The sequence below is a fragment of the Saccopteryx leptura genome, chromosome 1 (genome assembly GCF_036850995.1).
Source record: "Saccopteryx leptura isolate mSacLep1 chromosome 1, mSacLep1_pri_phased_curated, whole genome shotgun sequence".
Classification (NCBI taxonomy): domain Eukaryota; kingdom Metazoa; phylum Chordata; class Mammalia; order Chiroptera; family Emballonuridae; genus Saccopteryx; species Saccopteryx leptura.
The window spans coordinates 220,502,178-220,521,680 of record NC_089503.1 but is presented as its reverse complement, the minus strand read 5'-3'; the positions used below and the strand labels follow the sequence as shown (position 1 = coordinate 220,521,680).

The 19,503-nt window shown below is 37.4% G+C and overlaps 1 protein-coding gene across 5 annotated transcripts in view; it reads right to left on the bottom strand.

Moving 5' to 3' along the window:
• ARFIP1 (ADP ribosylation factor interacting protein 1) overlaps window positions 1-19,503 on the bottom strand; it is a 108,957-nt gene that overhangs the window by 60,286 nt on the left and 29,168 nt on the right. For 4 of the 5 annotated variants that reach the window (XM_066386562.1, XM_066386559.1, XM_066386569.1 and 1 more), the window contains 2 exons: window positions 15,690-15,791; window positions 3,037-3,145 (listed from right to left, as the gene is read on the bottom strand). In XM_066386562.1, coding sequence (XP_066242659.1) covers window positions 3,037-3,145; window positions 15,690-15,791 — 211 coding nt within the window. Of the gene's footprint in view, window positions 1-3,036; window positions 3,146-15,689; window positions 15,792-19,503 lie in introns of those variants that run through there. The other variant, XM_066386574.1, reaches the window with a different exon arrangement.

The following is a 19,503-nucleotide window of genomic DNA, read 5'->3' as shown; positions in this document are numbered from 1 at the left end:
AGTTTGTTGAAGCATTCAATTTAAAGCTGAAAGTGATGAAGGAAATCAACTAGTCTGACATGAAATTATTAGAGAAACAAGGCCTAAAGAGGTTAAAACAGCTTCTTATTAGAAATTCAGATGTTCTGAATCCACACCATATCTTCACTATTAAACTGAATACAGAAAACACCAACCCATAATTTACTTTTTGAGTTGGAAGGCACTTGAATAGGTTATCCAGGCCAATCACCATTTTAAACAAAGACTGTGTCACTACCATCCAAGCACAAGGAGTTCTATTATATAGAAAGTGTTAAATGAGAAACAACTACTCCAGTTCCATTTCTTGATGTCCCCAAGAACAGAGCTCTGTTGTTCTTGTTATTACTGTTTATTAATATTCTAAAAGAAATAATCCCATGCTACAACACAAGATGTGTTTAATATAAGTATCAACTGATATAGAATTTTCCAAACTAAATAACAAAAAAAGACATGGTGTTGAGGTAAATGGGTACTTCTATTTCTTTTTGCTTTACTTTCAAGGGTAATTATTACTTCTCTGTATTTTCAACTCTTTAAATCACCAATTTAGACTAAATTAGTTACTAAACTCATTCAGTAATACTCAATAAAAAAAATTCTTAAAAGTCTAGGATCTTGACAATTGATTGAATTTGGGGTATCAGCACTGTTTCATCTCAACAAGAGAAATTTAGAAATATGAATATACAGGGTGAGGCAAGAGTATATTTACAATTGTTCGTATGGAAATAATACAATAATTAGTAAATAAAAATACAAAAATAAACTCTGGTTTCATATAATAAACTGAAAATATACTTTTGTCTACCCTGTATGTATGCAATGATCAAAGCCTTCAGGTAACAATGTACACTTCACTCTTAGGAACTTTGATTTATCCATGACTTCTACTACTACTGATTCTGAAACCTATGTGTTAGAGGCAGATTTCAATATTTGTTTTTGTTAGGCTGAATTTAAATATAATTTCTTCTAAATTTGCTCTAGAGATGAAAAAGTAAATGGCTAAACACTCTTTTTGCAGTAACTGTTCACACAATGGAGTCATTACATTATCACTCAGCCGTCTTCCCAGAGAGCTAATATAGCCCCAACTCCTTTAACATTTCTCCCGAAGACCTATTTCCTAAATTTTAATTATACTGCTTTCTCTCGTGTTCATTCCAATTTATCTCTGGATGTCTTAAAACTAAAGACACTTAAAACAACTACAATTTTCCAATAAATGCTTAACTAATCCAACTATGGAAGAATGATTATCTTTTGAATATGCTAATTAACAATGCAGTATGTGTTAAAAAATGTTTTATAGTGAATTCAAAGACATTACTGCCATTATCATAAAACATATTTTATATTCCAATTTGAAGTATTAGGATGTATCTATAAGTGAAAATAATTGGCATTTCATGCTCATGCATAATAGTTTATAATGGCCAGTTGATTTCAATTACTATATAATAATCTTCTACTTAAGGGGAAGAAAATTAAACTAAATACCAGCTAAAAATTTCATTAAAAATACTTTTTTTTTTTTTTTGTATTTTTCCGAAGCTGGAAACAGAGAGAGACAAGTCAGACAGACTCCCGCATGCGCCCAACCGGGATCCACCAGGCACGCCCACCAGGGGGCGACGCTCTGCCCCTCTGGGGCGTGGCTCTGTTGCAACCAGAGCTACTCTAGCGCCTGGGGCAGAGGCCAAGGAGCCATCCCCAGCGCCCAGACCATCTTTGCTCCAATGGAGCCTCCGCTGCGGGAGGGGAAGAAAGAGAGAGGAAGGAGAGGGAGAGGGGTGGAGAAGAAAATGGCGCTTCTCCTGTGTGCCCTGGCCGGGAATCGAACCCGGGACTTCTGCACACCAGGCCGATGCTCTACCACTGAGCCAACCGGCCAGGGCCTCATTAAAAATACTTTAAATGTCTTAATAGTAAAAGTATTTTTAAATTTCTCACTGACATTTAAATTTGGAAACTGGTGACTGGTCCAAAAATGGTAGGGTCACATTATACAAAGAAAGCCTTATATCTTTAAGCATTCATAATTTTAGGCACTCAAATACAGAATACTATTATTTGCAAGAGGGCAAAGGATTGCCAAGGGATGGAAATAATCTCTTTCCATTTGTGAAATTATAGTATTAAAATAAATATATTTCATTACTATATAATCTATAGTTACTAATTTAACTATAGCTCTGTCTAGAAAATCCATTTTTACATCTAAATGTGTATTTATATGGCTTTAGTTTCTTTCACTCATAGGAAAATGAAAAACACTTTAAAAAGGTAGTTATAGGCAAGAACATTAAAAAAAAAGGCAACTTTGTCCTTTATGTTACAAACAGACATGGCCCTGGCTGGGTAAGCTCAGTTATTATAGTTAGAGAGCTGTCCTAATATGCTCGACACTTCGAGGTCACTCGCTTGAGTGCAGGGTCACCAGCTTGAGCATGGGGTCGCCAGCTTGAGCAAGGGGTTACTGGCTGGAGCCCACTGGTCAAGGCACGTACAAGAAGCAATCAATGAACAACTGTGAGCTGATGCTTCTCATCTGTCTCCCTTCCTCTCACTCTCTCTCTCTCTCTCAAAAAAGAAAAAAAAAAAAACAAGAAAAACAAACAAAAAAACCCAAAAGTTTTATTTTTCTAATTGCATTGAAATAAAAAATATGTATTCATACAAATCAATATTGACACAGCTATAAATTTTGTGGTTATAAGCTAAAATAATTTAAATCTGTATTATGATGTAATTTTAAGTTTTTATTAACATATTTGAAAACCAATTACTATATAATAAATCAGTGAAATTATACATATTAACCTATTTATATGAAGACTACTAAAACAATTTCTAAATCATTTAAGTTGAAGAGAAAAAGGAGTATGTTTAGAATTGGTATTTTATCACTGAATTAAAGGGCTTAATTCTTATATGTTATTAATAAAGGCAGCACTTGATGAACTCCCATGCTCCATCCCAGCCATCTTTAAAAATATATGGGCTTACCTTGAAAAGCTCCTGCTTCAATAACCCCCTCTTTGGTATTGTCAAAGCCATGAGATGTAATTTGGGTTTCTGAGAGACCAAGTCCAGCTGGTAATGAACGCTTCAAATCCTTAGCAAGATTTGAATAAAAGAGAAAACCTTTGTAAAAAATCTCACATCACATTAACAGTTCAGGATAACTGTGTCCTTTTAATCACATCTAAATTTTTTCTCTCTATTCTGTAGTATTCCCTTAGGCTGTCACAGCACTCTGTAGTGATGAGTAACAGCAGCAAACTCATCAAGGTCTGCTATGAGCAGGTACAGTGAATGTCAATTACAAAATATTTTCATTAATCTAAGACTAAGCAGCAGGTAGATATTAAAATTCAATTTTCAAATTTCTAATCTATTAATACATCAGTAAAATCATTTTAAAGAACAGAATTAAGATGACTAAAAAGACATACCTAATGTTAAAAAAGAATTGACTGATAATGAGCTTGGCTAATGATCAGTATAAACAAGTCATCCACTTGTGATATTAACTTCTCTTTGATTTCAAGGTTAGCTCAGTAAACAGAGCTTCTTTGACTTCAATCAAGGTGGATAACAGAAATTTCCTGCTCTTTAAATTTATGTTAAGCAAATTAGCTTATTAATGGAACTTAACCTAATAAATATAATATTCAACACTTTGCCTTATAGCTTAAAAAAAGTGAGAAAGGGGGGGGGGCTCTGCCAGTGGCTCAGCGGATAAAACATCAGCTCAGCATATGGACATCCTGGGTTCGATTCCCGGTCAGGGCACACAGGATAAGCGACCATTTGCTCTTCCCCCCTCTCTATCTTCCTCTTCTCTTCCTCTTCCCCTCCTACAGCCAGCAGCTCAATTGGTTCAGGTGTGACCCCGCATGCTGAGGATAGCTCCCTCAGAGCATGACAGCCTCAGACACTAAAAATAGCTCCATATTCAAGCACCATCCCCAGATGGGGTTGCTAGATGGATCCTGGTCAGGGCTCATGTGGGAGTCTGCCTCACTACTGCCCCCCCAACTAAAAAGAGAGAGAGAGAGAGAGAAAGAAAGAAAGAAACAAACAAACAAGAAAGCCAGAAAACACAAACTTCCAATTAGAAGTCTTTTCTTTCCTTTGGCTTGGATTAAGGAATTATCTAATTTTCATAATCAGAGACTATGAGTAGATCCTATTGATTTTCCACAATAATGACAAGTGATATACTAAAATATAAATGTCTTCAATATTCTTTCCTAATACTCTATTCTATCACTTACACTGTACAGTTATAATGTGAAAACTCAGAACATTTTGAGTTTTCTAATTTGTAAATTCAAAGCTTAACAGATACATCTTTCATAATTGACAAGTGTTGAGAGGGTTCTTTTTGAGAAGCTCATTAATTGCCTAGGCAATTACTGGACTGGTACGGTAGACCCTAAATAACTAATGAAATCAATTCTCAACTTAGGCGATTTATCAAACAGCATCTGACACAAGTGATGTTCTCTCCTAGTTTCACTTGCAGCCCTCAGATTCAGGAGTGTGTGTGTGTGTGTGTGTGAGTGTGTGTGTGTGTGTGTGTGTGTGTGTGAAAGAGACAGAGAGAGAGAGAGACAGATAGGAACAGACAAGAAGGGAGAGAGATGAGAAGCATCAATTCTTCACTGCAGCTCCTTCATTGTTCATTGATTACTTTCTCATATGTATGTGCCTTGACTGGGGGGTTACAGCAGAGTGAGTGACCCCTTGCTCAAGCCAGTGACACTGGGGTCATGTCTATGATCCCATGCTCAAGCCAAAGACCCTGCACTCAAGCCAGATGAGCCCACGCACAAGCCAGCCTTGGGATTTTGAACCTGGGTTCCTCTGCATCCCCGTCTGACACTTTATCCACTGAGCCACTGCCTGGTCAGGCAGATTCAGGACACTGTTGATCTTCCTGTGATGTCATCTGGTATGTCCTATTGGGTCCTTCACAGATTCTTCATCTCCCCAAACTCCAAATCCTGGAGTACTTCAGGGTTCAGAGAACTTTTCCACCTGTACTACTCATTTCTTGGGTGATTATCTTGATTCTTCTGGCTTTGAAAATCATCTATACATTGACAACTACCAAATGTATGTGTCTTACCTGGGCCTCTCTCTTTAATTCCAATATATCCAACTATATATAAATACTTGTCATTTCTACTTGATTTCGGCTTGAGCATGGGACCATAGACATGACCTGATTGTCGCTGGCTTGAGCAAGGGGTCACTTGCTATGCTGGAGTTCCCCCCCCCCCCCGCAAGACACATATGAGAAGGCAGTCAATGAACAACTAAGGTACCACACGAAGAACTGATACTTCTCATGTCTCTCCCTTCCTGTCTGTTTGTCCCTATCTGCCCCCTCTCTGTCTCTATCACACACAAAAAAGTACAAAAGTTTTACAAGTTGATAAAGTCCAATTTATCTATTTTTTGGTTGTTGTGGCTTATGCTGTCATATCTAAGAAACCAAAGTGCCTAATCCAAGGTCATTAAAACTCACATCTATGTTTTTCTTCTCAGAGTTTTATATATAGTATTAGTACTTAACATTTTAATCTTTGATCCATTTTGAGTTAATTTTTGAGTATGGTGTGAAGTCTGAATTCATCCTCATTCATGGTATATGGATATCCAGTCGTCCCAGCACCATTTGTTGAAGACTACTCTTTCCACGTTGAAAATGGTCTCAGCACCCTTGTCAAAGCTCAACAGACCACTGATAGTGGGCTGGCAGCTAAGTGCCACACAAATGATATGTGCTATGTGAGAGGAATATATAACTTGTGAGATAGCAGTATTTTATGAACTTTTTGACTATCGTTTGGAGAAAATATATATTCTCTAAGTAATATAATTTAGCCTCATGGTTCACAAAAACTTAAAATGTGACATTAACTCTTAAAATTTTTTAGAAGTATCTCAGTTATAAGGCTGTGCCTAGCTTAGTAATATTTTAAATATCTGTTACTGCATTCACTCCTATAGTTTCCGGAACACATTTGAAAGACAATGAGCCCATTTATAAGCAACCACATAAAATCCTTTATTTGCATTTTTATGTCACTGACATTCAACTCAAAGTTTAAAGACTTTGCAAAGCTGTGCTTAACAACTGTAATAAATGAAATAAACCTAAATTTAAATTTCTATTCAAGCTATGAGCATAATGTTGCAGTAGTTAATAGTTTTAAAAAATAAATTTTCAAATAATTAAGCTAAAACAAAATATAATGCTTTTGACAAAAAAGTTTCATACATATTTTAAGTCCTTTTCAAAGGTTACTAAATAACATTCATAGTAACAGCTTCCATAAAGCTGTGAGTGTTGACTTTCAATCAAAATAACCTTCCTCCATTTTGCGTATTTTAACTGAAGTTGAGGACAAGAATGAAGTTAAAAAGTTAGTGTAAGACCAACATATAAAGAACACAGAATATTCGGCAAATTTGCTTTAAAATACACATCCTTAAGAAGATGCATAAAACTACAACAGATAAGAAGAACTAGAGATTTTTAAATTAATGAACCCCTTTTAGAGAGAGGAGAGATCTTGAATAAAGCAGTGATTCTCAAAACATAGTGTAAACACCAAATAATATAATCTGTAAGGATTCTCCAAGTAGTCTATAAATTATGCGAACTCTCTTCTCCCCTAGTTTTCTTACACTATATTCTCCGTTTTCCCCCATCTACATCTTTTAAAATAGCTTAGTGTTCTTTACTGGTTGTAGTTTCCATTTGAGAACCAGTCTTACTTCCCTTCCTCCCTTGGTGACCTAACTGATCTACCTGTCTCCCTTGTCTCTGGTCTTGTCACTCCTGAAATTTACTCTTTATACTGTAGGCAGAGACAGCTTTCTATAATGCAAATTAGACTGAGACACTTCCATTTTTATGTTACCCATTGCCCTTTAGGTAAAGTTCAAATTTCTCAACATGGTTTTAGGGTTTCGCGGCTTACGTCGCTAGCCTCATTTCTCACACATCTGCCCCCATACATTCCACTCTAATAGTGAATTTTCAATTCTCTGGTCTCCCACCCTTCTCAGGGCTTTAGAGTTGCCTCTGATGGGAACATCTTTACCTTGCTTCATCTGACTAGCTCATCCTTCAGATTCAGCTTGGACAGCAATTCCTCTGGTGCTCTTTCCATGGTCCTCCTACCAGTTGTCACACCATGCTATCTGTCGCCTAGCTACCACTTCTTTTGCCATATTAAAATAAATTTGTCTATATCCTTTCTCCCTCCTGGCTGTAAGTGCTCCTAAGACCAGGTTGCTTATTGATCTTGTTCCCTTTAGTATTTCTAGCATCTAGGAGATATAATACTAATACTTCATTTATTAAGAAACTTTCTCAATTTAAACATCCTTTCACATTCTTCAAATGGATACCCCCAAAAGTATTTAATAATCTAATTGTTAAACAAATTGAAAACACTATGTTAAATGTTCTATAAATTTTTTTAAATTAATTAATTAATTTATTTTTTACAGAGACAGAGAGTGAGTCAGAGAGAGTGATAGGGACAGACAGACAGGAACGAAGAGAGATGAGAAGCATCAATCATTAGTTTTTCATTATGTGTTGCAACACCTTAGTTGTTCATTGATTGCTCTCTCACATGTGCCTTGACCGCAGGCTTTCAGCAGACCGAGTAACCCCTTGCTGGAGCCAGGGACCTTGGGTCCAAGCTGGTGAGCCTTGCTCAAACCAGATGAGCCCGCACTCAAGCTGGCGACCTTGGGGTCTCGAACCTGGGTCCATCCGCATCCCAGTCTGATGCTCTATCCACTGCACCACCGCCTGGTCAGGCTCTATGAATTTTTATGATTAAAAATTTTCCTGTTGTTTTTATGGTTAGCTACCTATAAGGAATATCTGCCAGGAGCAAAGCTATTACTCAGACAGACCTCCATACCCTCAATTCTACTGTAAACATATTGCAACATCTTTAACCTCTTCACAGTGGCCTCTTGGCCTCCTCTCCACAATTATCTTGAGTCGGAGCTGATCATTCTCCAACACTCTACTTATCAAGTGAGTAAAAGGCAGGGCCAGTATTTTCTCAGCCCTCCACTGGTACTTCTAACCAACCAGTTCTTCTTAGCTGCCTGTCATGATGCACATTAACCCGTTGAGTAGTGAATCTTTTTATGCTCACTGACCCCGGGAGTGAATGTTTTTTCAAAAAATGAAATTAGTTCCAATTACAGTTTTATTAACTTAAGATCATATTTGTCTGATAACCAATTTATGGAAACAAGAACATATGTTTGCCTTTTTTTAATGTTGCCTTATACATTTTTAAAATAAAATTTTTGTACAATTGTATTCTGGATGGTCAGGAGGCATGAGGACGTACATGAACATTCGTACTACTCAAAGGGTTAAGTTGGAGTGTGGAGCCCAGGAACCAGAATTTCAAATAAGGCCAGAGATTCTGATGCAGGTAATCCTTTGTCTCTATTTTGAGGACTCAGCTGTAGAGAAATGCTTTCCTATCTTTGTGTAATACTGACCCTCAGGTCCTACTTCTTTGTGGGCCACAGTACCTCTTGCCTTCTTTACCACCTTACCATTGTCATCTACCATCTTTCCAGTCAATCCCAAACATTTATAGAGGGCTCTAGCATATCCAAGTCTTCTGTTCTATCTCCAGCTTTTACCATCACACTAGGTGTTCCCAAACTTTTGCATGTTGTTGGGCACACTTTCAGGTAATAATTCTATCTATGTTCATGTGTAGTCCCTTCCAAACTTATAGATAAGGTATCTAAGCTGAGTTTCACAGCTCATCAAAAACAGTGTCTACTAATGGCACGCACGGTATGTAGTTTGATTTTAAAAAAATAAAAATTATGAAATATTTAAAATGAAATAAAATCTATTGCATGAGCTGGCCTACCTATGTTGATATTGAATGACTGGTTGTAGTAATAACAATATGTAAAAACATATGATTATTTTCCCCTTCACATACATAATTTGGTGTTTTGAGTATACATAAATTTCTAGAGGAAAACGTCTACAGGTGGAAAAGCCTATGTGGATTTTAGTTTTGGGCCAACCACAAGAAGTTTCTTTTCAGCTACATTTACTAAGGTAATTTCTCTAACTCTGCCAAATATAACTTAATTCACAAGAAATCTCAACCATATGAAGATAATATCTGCTTCTTCTCTTTAATTCATGACACAATTGCACATTTCTAATCTAATATTTTGACCCGCAGTATAATAATAAATTATAAATAATACGCAGGTTACTAGTCAGAGCAAGTTATATTCTTTAGATATGAACTTTACTAACCTTAAAAAATATGAATTACTTTTTACTTAGAAGCAAAAATGTTTTTGCTGTGAACAAACTACGATAATACTAAGATCATTAACCTATGCCCTTCATCTCAATAAAAAGAGTAATAAATCCCAAAACATTAACATATATTCAACTGCTGCCAGAGGAGCCCTACAAGTTTTCCACTAAAATCTCTATATGAATGTGAGGAGTCTAACCAGAACCTCTCCTAGGACAAAGGGAAATCAAATAAAAAATGAAACATCTACAATGAGACACAAAAACATTTATAATTTCACTGCCTGTGCCACAGTGACACCAACTGGCCAGTCAAGTTATGACAACTTAAACCACCATATTAACCATCTTCATTTTAAAGTGCATTATGCAGTATGCATTAAATAAAAGCCATTATATAATTTCAAACAACAAATAGGTATAAAAGGAAACTGTATGTAAGTAAAATACCCCAGAAAACTGGTTATGATCCAGTTTTAGTAATGAGATTTTTCCTAGTCTATAAAATATAGTCTAACACTAAGAAATACATTTTAACACATGAACTTTTACCTGTATTAGAGTAAAAATATGGATTTGAGATTAAATGCAATTTCCCTTTTATTGCTCAGAAATACCAAAAGGAAAGTGTGCCAAATTTAGGTAAATACAGGCTTGGGCAAAAGTAGGTTTACAGTTGTAAGTACACAAAAGAGTTTATTCTTGTATTATTATTTATTCATTATTATATTATTTTCCATACAAACAACAGTAAACCTACTTTTCCCCCAATCTGTACATGCCTAACAGATCTTGAGTATAAGTCAGTCAAAAGATGCTTTTGAAATACTGTTCTTATAAAAACAAGACTAAGAGACATTGACAAGAGTGTGGTGGTTACCAGGGGTGGGGGGAGGGAGGACATGGGAGGGAGGGAGGGAGAGAGTTAGGGGGAGGGGGAGGGGCACAGAGAACTAGATAGAGGGTGGCGGAGGACAATCTGACTTTGGGCGAGGGGTATGCAACATAATTTAATGACAAAATAACCTAGACATGTTTTCTTTGAATATATGTACCCTGATTTATTAATGTCATCCCATTACCATTAATAAAAATTTATTAAAAAAAAAAAAAAAAAGAAATACTGTTCTTTACTCATGGTAAAAGGGATCACACAGCCATTATTTTAATTTTAATAAATATGTAAGAAACTCTCATCATGCATATATTTTTCATAAGAGCAGGTACGAATGGAAACAAGCTTTATAATGCTGAATTTCTTTAGGGGAAGTGCTGGTTGAGGTGTATTATTGCTTCTAAGGAGCCTTTCTCACTGGTAAAGCTTTTCACATCCAATTCAGGAAGATCTCCAGGACAACATCTAACATCTCCTTTTTTTTCTTCTCTATCTCTCAACAGAAAGTGAAGTAATATTGCAGAGAATGTCCAAAAAGAGAACTTGACATTGACCAGTGAGTAAATTTACAAAGCAGCAGGTTAACTGACTTTAACTGTATATAGGCAAAGAAATCAGAGATGTATATTATGGTTTAATAAACTTCATTCTAGTTAGACTCTCAATTCAAAAGTTAAAATTTGACAAGAATAAAAAAAAAATTGTTCAGTGCTATCCAAAATGGTATCCAAAGGCAAATAAGGTTCTTAACTAAAGATTCACAGATAGGTTTAAAGTCAAGGCAACCCTGAAGAAGAACAAAGGTAGAGGAATTACGTACCAGGTATCAAGGCTAAGGCTAATATCTGTTCCAGACTTAATTATGATAGTAAATAAGAAAGAAAGATAGTACAGTTTTACTGCAAGAAAAGACAAAAGGACCAAGAAATAAAAAAGTCCAATAATAGATCCACACATATATGATTACCTGATTAACAGCAAAGGCTGCTAGTGGAGAATGCAAAGTCTTTTCAATAAATAGTGACTATCAACTAGATATTTATAGGATTAAAAAAAAACCTTGACCTTTCTATCACATCATACCCAAATTATAATTCAAGAGGAATCACAAATTTAAGTACGAGAAGCAAAAAATTAAAATCTTTAGAAGAAAACAGTATCTTCATCATTCTGGGATAGGCAAAAATTTCCTAAAAGGGTCACAAAAATCACTAAAAGGAAACTGATAAACTGGACTTCATTAAAATTAACAACTTTTGGCCCTGGCCGGTTGGCTCAGCGGTAGAGCGTCGGCCTAGCGTGCGGAGGACCCGGGTTCGATTCCCGGCCAGGGCACACAGGAGAAGCGCCCATTTGCTTCTCCACCCCTCCGCCGCGCTTTCCTCTCTGTCTCTCTCTTCCCCTCCCGCAGCCAAGGCTCCATTGGAGCAAAGATGGCCCGGGCGCTGGGGATGGCTCTGTGGCCTCTGCCTCAGGCGCTAGAGTGGCTCTGGTCGCAACATGGCAACGCCCAGGATGGGCAGAGCATCGCCCCCTGGTGGGCAGAGTGTCGCCCCTGGTGGGCGTGCCGGGTGGATCCCGGTCGGGCGCATGTGGGAGTCTGTCTGACTGTCTCTCCCTGTTTCCAGCTTCAGAAAAATGAAAAAAAAAAAAAAAAAAATTAACAACTTTTGTTCATCAAAAGATACCATTAAGAGAATGCAAAGCAACTTAAAGACTGGAAGAAACTATCTGCCACAAGCATACCCAAATAAATGGCTCGTACCTGGAATACATAGAGCACTCCTACATACGACTTAGTAAGGCACAAACATAAAAAAAAATGGTCAAAGCACTTGAAAAGGCACTTTATAAAAGATAACATCCAAATGATTGATATGAATATGAAAATATGTTCAACATCATTAATCATCAGAGAGTCATTAGAAAGATGCATATCAAAACCACAATGAGATATCATGCTTCCATCAAAATGTATAAAATTAAAAGGTATGAAAATACCAAGAATTGGTAAGGGTGTGTAAAAACTAGAACTCTTATTGTTAGTACTGTCAATGATTCAACAACTTTGGAAAACTAGTTGACAATATCTACTAAACCCAAACATCATGTATCCATTACCTGGCAATTTCCCTCTTAAGTACTATACATGCCCAACAGAAATAGGTGATCATGTACATCAAAACACCCGTATAAGAATGAACAGAGCAGCTCCATTCACAACAGCCAGAGACTGGAAACAACTAAGATATCCATTAACTAAAGAATGAATATACAAATTGTGGTATGTTAACACAATGGAGAATTATATTACAATGGAAAAGAATTAAATACTACCACAAGCAACAGTATGAATTTCCCAGACATAATATTAAGTTAAAGCCAGTCAAAAAAGAGTACATACTGCTCACAAAAATTAGGAGATCAGGGAGCATGCAAATACTCCAGTACTTTCAGCCTTTTGTACAGTGTGTTTTTTCACCCATGAAATAAAAGTTGGTTTTGCATCTCATTTGCATAATTGAATAACTTTCTTTGACTTGTGGTTTGCTTTTCTTTTCTTTTTTTTTTTAAAGGTTCCTGACCCCTGACTAGTTTCTTTTTTTATTTCCTTCTTCTTTTTTTTCTTTTAAGATTTTATTTATTCATTTTAGAGAGGAGAGAGAGAAGGGGGGGAGGAGCAGGAAGCGTCAACTCCTATATGTGCCTTGACCAGGGAAGCCTAGGGCTTCGAACCAGCAACCTCAGCATTTCCAGGTCGATGCTTTATCCACTGTGTTGTTTGCTTTTCTAATGTTCGTTTAATAGAAAAAAAAATCAAATGCTTCTTTTTTTAATCGCTTCATATTCATTTTGAAATATCCCCTGATTTCTGTGAGCAGTAGATATGATTCCATTTACATGTAGTTCAGGAACAGTCAAAAGTAATTTATGATGACAAGAGTCAGAACAGTGCTGAATGCCCTGGGAAGGAGGGAGGTGTATTGCCTAGAAGTGGGTACGAGAGACTCAGTTCAGGCCCTGAAAATGTTCTATATCTTGATGTAGGTGGTGATTCCACTGAGCTGTACATTTAACATTTGTGCTTTTTAGTTTATATAAGCTAAAACTCAAAAAACAAAACAAACAGCAACAAGAAAAAGAAGAGGTTTAAAAAAGGAGGTGAACCTCCAAAATAATGCAGTATTTTGTATGTATTGAGTTTTTCTTAAACAAAAGTCTTTAGCTTTCATTAAATGGTTTGTTAGATATCAACTCCCTGATGGCATGCATTTTTATTCTCTATTATATTCCCAGTACCTGGTATACAGCATATAAAAAATATTTGCAGCATAAATTTTCAAAAGGAGGTTGTTACCAAAAATAAGACAAAACAATCATCTAAAATTTTGGTCTAATAGGTTGAGTTAATAGGAATTTATAAAGGAAAGATAGAGTCTAATGATGGTAACTTGAGTTTCCTTATTATGTAGGTGTATCTTAGTGTTTTTAATACCAGAAAGACTAAAACCTGAAATGAAAATTTCCTTTGTGTACTCAAAATGAAAGGCTCTCTTTTTTCTACGAGTCACTCCATGTTGGGCTATATGTGCTTAGAAAACAAGTTAAAGCACTTGCAATTAAAATAAACTTCAAACCTGAGGACATATTGGTTCCCTCCAAAAGACTGCGGAGGCAAAAATAAGTGAAATCGATTAAAACAATCTACCTAAAACATTGGTTCTCAGTCAGAGGCAAGTTTCGCCTCACTCCTGGGGACATCTGGCAACATCTGGAGATATTTTGGCTTGTCACAACTGGAGGGTGCTAGAGGTATCCAGTAGAAAGAGGCCCGGGATGCTGCTAACCATTTGATATGCCCAGACCAACGCCCCACAATAAATTCCTTGTTGTGAACTTATCTGGTCCAAAATCTCAATAATGTAGAGATTGAGAAATCCTGATCTAAAATATTACCTTCTGTTAAACTAAAATACCTAGCCTGACCTGTGGTGGCGCAGTGGATAAAGCATTGACCTGGAATGCTGAGGTTGCCTGTTCAAAACCCTGGGCTTGCCCGGTCAAGGCACATATGGGAGTTGAAGCTTCCTGTTCCTCCCCCCCTTCTCTCTCTCTCTCTCCCCTCTAAAATGAATAAATAAATAAAAATAATTAAAAAACAAAACAAACAAACAAAAAACCCTAAAATACCTAATTCTCAAACACATAAAGTAAAGAGAGCCCTATTTAAACTGTAAAATAATTTAACTATCTTTCAACCATTTTCAAGAATATGAAAACTATATTTTTTAAAATTGTACACATGTACCAAATATAAAAAGGCCTGTTTAATGAAAATATCTCCAGAAGTAATAATCATCACTATCATTTCTAGGGCTGTATTCAACATATTACTTATTTTATCCCATTTAATATTAATAGCCCCATGAAAGTAAGATTCTCATTTATAGAGATTAGAAAATAAAAACTAGAAGAGCTAAATACCTGCCCAAGGATAAAGCACTAGAAATTGCATAGCTGAAATTTGAGCCCAGAATATCTCCAAACACATGGTGTTTCTATTATGCATTAAATTCCCATTTCAAATGAGAGGCAAATCAAAATTTAAATCAGCCCTGTTTCATTTTTACTGAGTCAAATATGCTTTAGAAAGAGAACAGCAAAGTCAGGAGTAGTCTACTTAGGAATTGTGTACTAAGGACACATTAAAAAAAAAAAGGATAATCCACAGTTAATATTTTTTCTCATAACAAACAAAATTAAGTAGCTTTATAAAGTTATATGACATAATGGTCAGACACATTCTCGTTCTGGTTATACAACAGAATTACTGAAAATAACATTAGCCTAAATGCTTACTGGCCTGAGCTTAATCTTGATAAATCACTAATATGACCTGCCTAGTCATCTCTACAGAATAAATTAGATTCCTGGCATTTTGGTCAACCTAAGAAAATATTTCTGCCCTGGCTGGCTGGCTCAGTGGTAAAGCGTCAGCCTAGCATGTGGATGTCTGGGGTTTGATTCCCAGTCAGGGCACAGAGGAGAAGTGACCATCTGCTTCTCCCCCTGTCCCCCTTTCCCTTCTCTCTCTCTCTCTCTTCTCCTCCCGCAGCCATGGCTTGATTGATTCAAGTGCATGGGCCCTGGGTGCTGTGGAGTCTCTGCCTCAGGTGCTAAAAATAGCTCAGTTGTAAGCATAGCTCCAGATGGGCAGAGCATTGGCCCCAGATGGGGATTGCTGGGTGGATCCCCAGTCGGGGCACATGCAGAAGTCATCTCCCCTCCTCTCACTTGGAAAAGAAGAAAAAAAAAGAAAGAAAGAAAATATTCCTATATTACTTTAGTCTCAGCATTTAGGCTTATTATGATTCTTTGAATTGAGAAAAAGAAAAGTGTTCTTACCCTATTAAAGCCATGTTCATGAGAATCATCAACTTCTCCATTACTAGTTACTGGAATTTCTGCTGCTGAATTTTTGGGAGATTCTTGAGCCATGATAGACTCCTAAAAAAAAAAAAAAAAAAAAGGAGGAAAGAAACAGTCATAAATAACACTAAATCATAAAAGGTGAAATTCAAAAAACTACATTCATGATAATGGTACTTAAAAGCCACCATTATAGCATTTTAAAAAATAATTATAACCTTCCTAATACTTATATAATAAACATAATATTAATAAAACAAAGATGCATCTGGCTTTAAAACTGCACTCAAATTTCTCAATTAAAACAAGTTACTTGTTGTAAGTATCAGGGGGCAATATCTTTGCCTTTTTAATAGTGTTATGATAGACTACCACTTACAATTGGAAGGTATTACAAAAAACCACACTTGGCTATTAATTTAACTAAAGGAGCTCTATTTTTCCAATTGTATATAATGGGTTTCTATGTCAGCTTTTGTCTAAAGAGTTTCCCTGATATAACAAAAAATCTAAATCTCTATACTAGGAAAATTAAGTTTTTACACTCTGACTTTACTGTTCTAAAAGTCAAATGATGTTTAAAAATACATTCCTTAATTTTATAACCATAGAAAATATAATTTTTTTTCAGAAACTAATATGGTTAATCAATAATAGAATGTAAATTATGACTGGTAAAAATTTTTCTTTCTCAAATCATATGTGATGTAATAAAAAATGTGTGGCTACAAGTTAAAATGAGAATTTTATATTTGTAAAGAATCTTAAAAGTAATCTATTTTCCCTTACTTTAAAAATAAAAAAGCTTCAGATTCAATAAGCTGAACAACTTATTCCACTTTTCACAGAGAACAGGTGCCCCTTTCTCCTCACAGACATTTAACAATAGTGACCACTAGAAGAAAGGTCTTGACAGAGGTATATGATAGGAACAGAATCAATACCTAACAACATATGTTCTCATGCTCAGACCTGAAGCTAGCTGCTGCTCCTGATACCGCACTGCACAGAATTAGAAAATCAGATCAAACAATAAGAGTGTGTACGTGTATTTAATCTACAGGCCTGAATCTGCTCCCAATAACATTATTTTAGAGAATTATTATAGGCTGTCATACTACTAAAAGCATGTGATAGTGCAAATAGTTTTGTGGTCTACTCTCTATTTCTATAAAATACAAAAAAGGCTTATTACAATATATTTCACAGAAATAAGATTGAGCAAATGAAGCCACACTTAATGAGTACATACTGTATGATTCAATTAAAAAAGAAACCAAAGAGGTATGATGATGGTAAGCAGAACAGTGGTTACTGTGGGGTGGAGAAATACTAAGTCTTAACTTTGATGGCAGAACTTCCTGTTTCTATTTCTGAATGTAAGGAGCTTAGAAGTTGCCCCTCCATCCTAACAATGGATGAAAAAAGCTGAAAAGACTGAAAAATCACAACTCTTCTTGGATTCATAAGTGAGGGGAAGACACGGGGCAAACTGCTGCTCCCCAAACTGGAGAGACACACAGGCAAACACAGGGAGTCATGGGTTATGAGAGTGAAGCCTCACCAGTGGGAACCACCTTAGGAACCAGTGTTCGGGTAGGGACACCTGAACTGGAATTGATGGATGCTCAGTGTTATGACTCCGAGAGTGACAAACTCCAGGGAGAATAATGAGAACCCCATAATATTGTGAGTTTTACCTCCAGGAGCTGGACCAGTTTACCACAGTAAATACTGGAGTAAAATGCCCTCATCCTTCCAGCTGGGGAGGAGAAATGGAACCATTCTGAAATGTACCAGAGCATGTTGTTCTTCTTAACAAGGACTACCCTCAGGAGAAACCAGAACCTAACCTACTTGTGCCTTACTGACCCGAGGAAGAAAAAAACCCAAATTCAGCACACTCTGGCCACCCTAACACACCTAGGAGGAAACAGAGAAAAAAACCTGAGAAACATTTGTGAAGTCCACAGTCCAGAGGTACAGGCTCACTTAAGACTGAAACCTAACTATAGAACTATAAATGCTCCCCTCCTCCCACACCTCACCAACACATTGCTAAAGGCCTATTTATAGCAGTTCCTTTTACCCAATATATCATGTCTGGCTTTCAAGAAAGAATTAGCGGGCCTGACCAGTGGTGGTGCAATGGATAGAGCATCAACCTGGGACGCTGAGGTCTCAGGTTCAAAGCCCTGAGGTCACCAGCTTGAGTGTGGGGTCACTGGCTTGATTGAGCCCAAAGGTCGCTGGCTTGGAGCACAAAGTAAATGATTTGAGCAAGGGGTCCCTGGCTTGGCTGGAACCCCTCCCCAAGTCCAGGCACATATGAGAAGCAATCAATGAACAATTAAAGTGTCACAACTACAAGTTCACGCTTCTCATCTCTCTCTCCCTTCCTGCCTCGAAAAAGAAAAAGAAAAAGAAAGAATTAGTGGGTGTTCCAAAGGAAACACACACACACACACACACACACACACACACACACACACACACGCAATTTGAAGACAGAGAGCAAGCGTTACAGCTAGACATGGCAAAGATGCTGACCTTATAAGATCAGAAATTTAAAATAATAATGTTTAATTTGCTAAGGGCTGCAACAGATAAAGTAGATATCATGCCAGATGGGCAATGTAAGCAGTTACAGAGATCCTAAGAAATAACAATAAAGAAATGCCAGAGCTCAAAATCGTAACAGAAATAAAGAATGCCTGTGATGGGCTTATTAGTAAGACTGAATAATGATTCTAGGGCAGGCAAACATTTCTTAGATAGGACACAAAACACATAAATAAAAACATTGAGCCCTGGCCGGTTGGCTCAGGGGTAGAGTGTCGGCCAGGCGTGAAGGAGTCCCGGGTTCGATTCCCAGCCAGGGCACACAGGAGAAGTGCCCATCTGCTTATCCACCCCTCCCCCTCTCCTTCCTCTCTGTCTCTCTCTTCCCCTCCGCAGCCAAGGCTCCATTGGAGCAAAGTTGGCCCAGGTGCTGAGGATGGCTCCTTGGCCTCTGCCTCAGGCGCTAGAATGGTTCTGGTTGCAACAGAGCAACGCCCCAGATGGGCAGAGCATTGCCCCCTGGTGGGCGTGCCGGGTGGATCCGGTCGGGCGTATGCGGAAGTCTGTCTGAATGCCTCCCCATATCCAACTCCAGAAAAATACAAAAAAAAAACCCCAAAAACAAAAAAACCAAAACACTGATAACCTAGACTTCATCAATATTAGAAACTTCTCTTTAAAAGACAATATTAGCCTGACCACGCGGTGGCGCAGGCCAGGCGGTGGCGCAGTGGATAGAGTGTTGGACTGGTATGCGGAAGGACCCAGGTTCGAGACCCCAAGGTTGCCAGCTTGAGTGCAGGTTCATCTGGCTTGAGCAAAATAAAAAATGCTCACCAGCTTAGACCCAAGGTCGCTGGCTCAAGTAAGGGGTTACTCGGTCTGCTGAAGGCCCACGGTTAAGGCACATATGAGAAAGCAATCAATGAACAACTAAGGAGTCGCAACGAAAAACTGATGATTGATGCTTCTCATCTCTCTCTGTTCCTGTCTGTCCCTATCTATCCCTCTCTCTCTCTCTCTCTCTCTCTCTCTCTGTCCCTGTAAAGAAAAAAGTAAAATAAAATAAATAAATAAAAGACAATATTAAAGAAATAAAAAGGTGCCTGACCAGGCGGTGGCACAGTGGATAGAGCGCCGGACTGGGACATGGAGGACCCAGGTTCGAGACCCCGAGGTTGCCAGCTTGAGCGCGGACTCATCTGGTTTGAACAAGGCTCATCAGCTT